We start from the raw sequence: 5,810 nt of genomic DNA, 5'->3' as shown, positions 1-5,810 counted from the left end.
ACGCACACACACACACACACACACACACACACACACACACAGAGAGGGTGCTATGCAGTGGGACTGAACCCATGATCACGTGGTTGTAAAAGCTAACTTCTTTGCCACATAAGTCATGTCTGCACCTATATGTAATTTTGTAAATTTATTTTATTTACTTAAAATTATATTGTTGTCAGGTAAATTCAGATTTTGTTCATACTAATTCCTCATTCAGTATTTTTTTTGTTGTTTGCAATGAAGGATTATTTTTTTCTCCTCTTCCAGTGTATGTCCTGTAAACACCAGCAGTGGCAACCAAGTAACTTCGTCTCGCACAACCTCACAGCCAGCTCTTTCTCAGCCCACAGGACAGTTACCTCCACCTCCAGCTACTAAGAAGTCCCATATACGCAATCTCTCTGGCCAATACCGCAGTTTAACTGATAATCCTTCACAGTATTCACAGGTATACTTGTTAATTGTTAATATTGGGTTGTCAGATAAACCTGTTTGTTTTTTACCATTTACTTTAATCCTTGATTTTTCATCAATACTCTTAGTAAATCATTCAGTAATATATTCTCCTTCATTGTTCATGACTTCTTGCCAATGTTTCATAGCTTACCAATATGGTGACAATAGATAGAAATAACCAGGTTTTGACTCAAAGAATTCATTGAGTCACATTTTCAGCTCTATGTCATTTAACAAAATGCCTCACAGACTATTGGAGAATGACTAAAAAGGGTGACGACACTATATCATGAGACCACCCTATCTGCTGGGCAGGTCCTTATTTGATTTCTGCAGATCCTTGTGGATGAGTTTGTTTAATTAATCCTCATTGACCTGAACAAGTTGGCTGGAACTTGGTGGAGAGTCTGTCAGGTCCAGTTTATCCTCCTTGAAATGTGGAAACCATTTCTGTGCCATTCTTTCAGTAATAGCTTTTTTTCCAATACATAGTTCAAATGTCTTGATTGGCTTTGGTAGTTTTAAAACCTTGATTGAAAGCAAAGAGAAGCAGGTATCAAAAATGCTAAATTTGTTTTTATATGGCACTCTATTGTTGTAAGTCTGAAACAAGTTAAAATTTATTTAAATTTTTAAAGCAAAAGCAATAGCCAAAAGTAAAGAAAGAATAGAGCTACAACCCCCCCCCCCCAAAACCCTGTGTTAATTCGAATAATACTGGAAAGAAATGAATTGATTAATCTGACAACCCAATATAATGCTATTTCACATTTCAGTTGGGAATAAAAAAAACAGAAAGTAAAACAGGACATTTCCATGTAGTTGAATTTTTAGTATTGTATTTTTAGTTTTTCCATACTTACAACTGAAAATTACACCGTGTAACACGATTTTTATTCTTGAGTAGCAACTGTTATTTCCTATTTGCTTACCCCTAGAAATAACAGAAAATGGATAATATTGCCTTCTAACTTTGCGTCTGTTATTGCATTTATTGAAACCCCAAAGAACACCTCAACGCATGGCTATGATGCTCCCCTACTGCTCATGATCAGAGACGCACATATTGTCAGCCACTAAGGGACATGCTTAAGTGGTTGAGTTCAAGCAACTGACAAGCAAGTCTGTGGTATTGAGCAGAATATTTACTATAACAACATGTCTACTTCAGCAACTCAGCACTGAATCTGTCTGAAATGTAATGGAAAACAGGTCAGTTTCAAAATGTTGACGTACAAGTCACAGAAGCAAAATTTGAAGGGAATAGTTGTCATTTCCTTTGATTTCTAGATAGAAGCAAATAGGAATCAACACCTACTGGCTAAAGACAAGAAAGAAATGAGTAAATAAATAAAATAAAAATTTTGTTACACAATGTTACTGAATGAATGTCTAGTTGTGATCCTCTTAAACTGTGGGTTATTCAATTGTGCAATGAACCCTACTAATGATCTTAACTGTTGTTTAACAATATAGAGAAAACTGAAAAATTGTATGGTACCGAGTTTTCACAACACTTGTATTTTAAATGAGTCTCTTTTAAAAAACTGTATACAAATAAGAATGAAAAATACAAACTACAACCTATCTTTCTATTCAGTTGGTCTTATGCAGTGTTCTCCACATATAGAAAATAGAAATAGAAGTATATTTAGTACTCAAAACACGTATTTGTGACTAACAACCAAAATACCAAATTGCATTCCATTTTCTTTTAAATGAAACTCTGTCAAATCTAAATAAGTAGCCTTATTCAGTATATTATGTATTAGTATTACTGATCATCTTACTTTATGCATTGTTCTGTCACCTTTTATTAAGAAACCTATAGATAAAACTAGTTCTCTTTATGAATGTTAATATTTAAAAGATATTTTTCTTTAAAAAAAAAAGTATACCATTTCATTTTGTTTTTGAAGTTGGATCAGAAAAATTTTTTTCTGAAAAATAGAAAAAATGCTCCCCGACGGCCAACGAGTTTGGGTTACCCCTTGAAGGTCAGTACTCACATCTGCCAACTTGCATGGTGCACCGCTCCAGACAGTCAAAGATCTCGCTGTCAGAAAGTGACTACCCTTAGTAATACACATGTAACTTTTAGCTATCACATCTGCACCCATCCCACTGTCACCTCTTAACATCCCTGCACACACTTGTACACATACATGTATATTCTCTGCTGCTAATGAACCTGTATGTGTACATAATGTATAAACTAAGTAAAATTTACCAATTTACATATTAAAGAAATTGTTTGAATTACTATACAGCATACACTCACTGCTGTTTTGTATATCTGTCAGCCTTTGTTGTATTCAATTTATGTAGTGCTGTTTAAACTACATTACTGTATCTCCTCCACTGAAACCATGCACAACTGAGACCAACATCCCCTCCTTACAAATGCCAGGTTTAACAATGTGTGACAAATTATATATCCTATGCAGCAAAAACTGCATTACCAAATTACCTCTAGCAGTTTAACTAGAAGCAATTAGTAACACTTTATAATGCACATATACCTAAATTCTCTCTCTCTCACACACACACACGCACGCACACACACACACACACACACACACACACACACACACACACACACACACACACACACACACACACACACACACACACACACACACACACACACACACAAGATAAAGCTACCTTCTTTATAAGCAATACATTTCAGTTAACTCTTACTGATTGGCCTCTTCTACAAAGTCATGTCCGTTTATTTCTACTTGTATGATAATCTTTGCTGCCTTATCTATACCTATAATTCTGTTACATGCAATTATCTCTCATTTCCCTGCATCATCTCCTCTCCTAAACCCCTTATTCAATACTTTACACAATACATCTTGCCCACAAAAGTATCCTGCTCATGTTCTCCCACCAAAAACTAACCTGTAATAGTCCAAACTAAACCAAACCTACACTATCATTTATCTTTATCACTAAGGCAAGTTCTATCAATTTGTAGTTCTATACTTTTCATAACATTTATTGATTGTAATCTTAGTTGATGTTTATGTAAGTCTGGTTTCTGATAAGATATATTCTGTTGTAGTAATTTAACTCTGTAAATATTAAATGTTGGTGCATATTGTACAGTATATTGTACAACATGCTCAGTGAACTCTTGCTATTGACTGCTCCTGTGTATTTGCTACATATAATGTCTACTTTGTTAGCTTTGCCTGTGGTACCATTACATCTCTAGTGTGTCCATAGTTTATGCTTGGTACACAGTATAGAATTTCTACTTGCTTCTTTTGATGTATATCTAGCATGATCAATTTCTTGATGGCAAATAGGTTCCTGTCTTTTTTTCTATTTACTAAAAATTTAGTTTTTGCTAATAGTTTACTTTGAGTCCCCTTAGTTCTTGGTTTTGCTTTTGTGTTCTACAGGTTCAAAGACTAGGTCATCAGGATGCAGGAACTCTCGTGGACAGACAGTGTTAAACTTCTCAGTTATGGCTTGGAGAACAGAAAGGGTTATGAACTGAGCCTTGATGGGGTCCCCACTTGCATGCTAAATTTGTCATCTAACTCATTGCTAATGCTCATCTGTTGACTGCACCTCTGTACTTGGCTTGCTTGGTCCTCATAAGCCATTCATTAAGGACTACTAAACTACAGAGTGTGACACTGTCAAAAGTCAGAGTTTTATTAGTTTTGTTGGGGACAAGGTAATTACTCTAGTAGTTTAAAATGTATCGAGTAAAGTATCGAGTAAAAATGTATCGAGTAAAGTACTGGGGCAAATGAATGCTTACTACATAGAGTTCAAAGGATTTTTAGTCTTGTTGAAGACAATTCAACCTCCCATAATGAAATGCGTACAATACATCTGTAAAGCAGTTGGCATGAGGAAGGGCATCTAGTTATAGAAGTGCTACCAAAATTGGAATGTACTAACAAGGTGTGATCCTTGACTCATTTAGGAGGTCATAGCTATAAATAATGCCAGCATGAAAAACAGATGTAGAATTTTGGTGATAATGATGGTTGATTGTATATCAAAACATTGTTGCATCAACTGAATAATTGTAGAAAATTGAACTTAGGAATATTTTAGTTTCAGTTTGATAAATATTTATTTCATGGTAAAATTAATTGGAATTTTTGCAGCAGCTGAGTTATCACACATCTTGATATAAATTATTAACTCTTTTGCTGTATATTTTTATATTCTTCATTGTGTACCGGCAATAGAACTGCACAGAAGTTAATATTTTAAAACTCACCAGTTTAAAGAAAATTTTGTATTTGGCTTGTTTCTCTAGCTAGTTGAAAAAGAGGTGCTCCTTTCACTACACTATAAAGTAGCTGGTGTTCAGACTGGAATTCTGCAAAAACATTCTCAAACAGTACTTATAGACAGTAATGTCTGAACTTGTTGAAAAAACTAACCTATATTATTGGGAGAGATTGATGTAAAAATGTTTAAAAACAAATCAGTTTTATTATTAGTAAACATAAACAAGAGTTACAATGGATAGTGAGGTTATCAGCAATAAACTATGTACTGTGTACTAAGGTATAGTGTTTCTAGTTGTCCTGATTTTGAAAATAATAAAAGAAAAGAGACAAGCAAGGAATTAGGAATAAAAGTGAAGGTGAAATGTGTTGTTCATTGACCAATTCATCAATGTGTGTGTTTTGGCAGTATTAAGATTTAGTGGATTCTTGTGTATGGCCAATCAGGTCTTACTGGGTAAGCCATTTTACATGTCATTGCAAAAAAAAAAAGCATTCAAAAACATGTTACTTATATTTGCAGTTTTATCTTACCAATGCCAACATGGAAAACTTTAGATTTTTACCTTTTTTATTCTAAGGTTCACTTTTCCACCCACTTTTTCATGTCTGGAGCAATAGTAGAAGACACTTGCCCAAGGTGCCTCACAGTGGGACTGAACCTGGAACCATATGGTTGAGAAGCAAACTTCTTACTACATAGCCACACTTGCACCTCAAGATGTGAACATACATTACTAGTTTCATTAAATATTCATTATTTTCCTTATCAGTATGTTTTTTATTTTAGCTTCTATAATACTATAACAAATTTTTAATCATATATCTTTTCGTTTGACAAGGTTATTTTCTTTTGAAATGTATTAATATTGATGTTTACTTTTCATTTTCAAAGTATTAAAATATTTATTGAAAATGAGGCTGTCTTTCAGATAATGTATGAAGTATAACCATTCTCTTATCTTTAGCTGCTTATCTTAAATAGTCTGTGTATATTAATGTCTGTGTATATTAATGTCTGTGTATATTAATGTCTGTGTATATTAATGTCTGTGTATATTAATGTCTGTGTATATTAATGTCTGT

The 5,810-nt window shown here is 33.8% G+C and overlaps 1 protein-coding gene across 13 annotated transcripts in view; it reads left to right on the top strand.

Moving 5' to 3' along the window:
- LOC106879514 (ralBP1-associated Eps domain-containing protein 1) overlaps positions 1–5,810 on the top strand; it is a 138,270-nt gene that overhangs the window by 79,380 nt on the left and 53,080 nt on the right. For 12 of the 13 annotated variants that reach the window (XM_052978091.1, XM_014929138.2, XM_014929136.2 and 9 more), the window contains 2 exons: positions 268–448; positions 2,376–2,453. In XM_052978091.1, the coding sequence (XP_052834051.1) occupies positions 268–448; positions 2,376–2,453 (259 nt within the window). The remainder of the gene's footprint in view (positions 1–267; positions 449–2,375; positions 2,454–5,810) is intronic. The other variant, XM_052978097.1, reaches the window with a different exon arrangement.

This window comes from Octopus bimaculoides, chromosome 2 (genome assembly GCF_001194135.2).
Source record: "Octopus bimaculoides isolate UCB-OBI-ISO-001 chromosome 2, ASM119413v2, whole genome shotgun sequence".
Taxonomy (NCBI): domain Eukaryota; kingdom Metazoa; phylum Mollusca; class Cephalopoda; order Octopoda; family Octopodidae; genus Octopus; species Octopus bimaculoides.
Note: the sequence above shows the minus strand (reverse complement) of the source record. Positions and strands in the feature narration are given on the sequence as shown.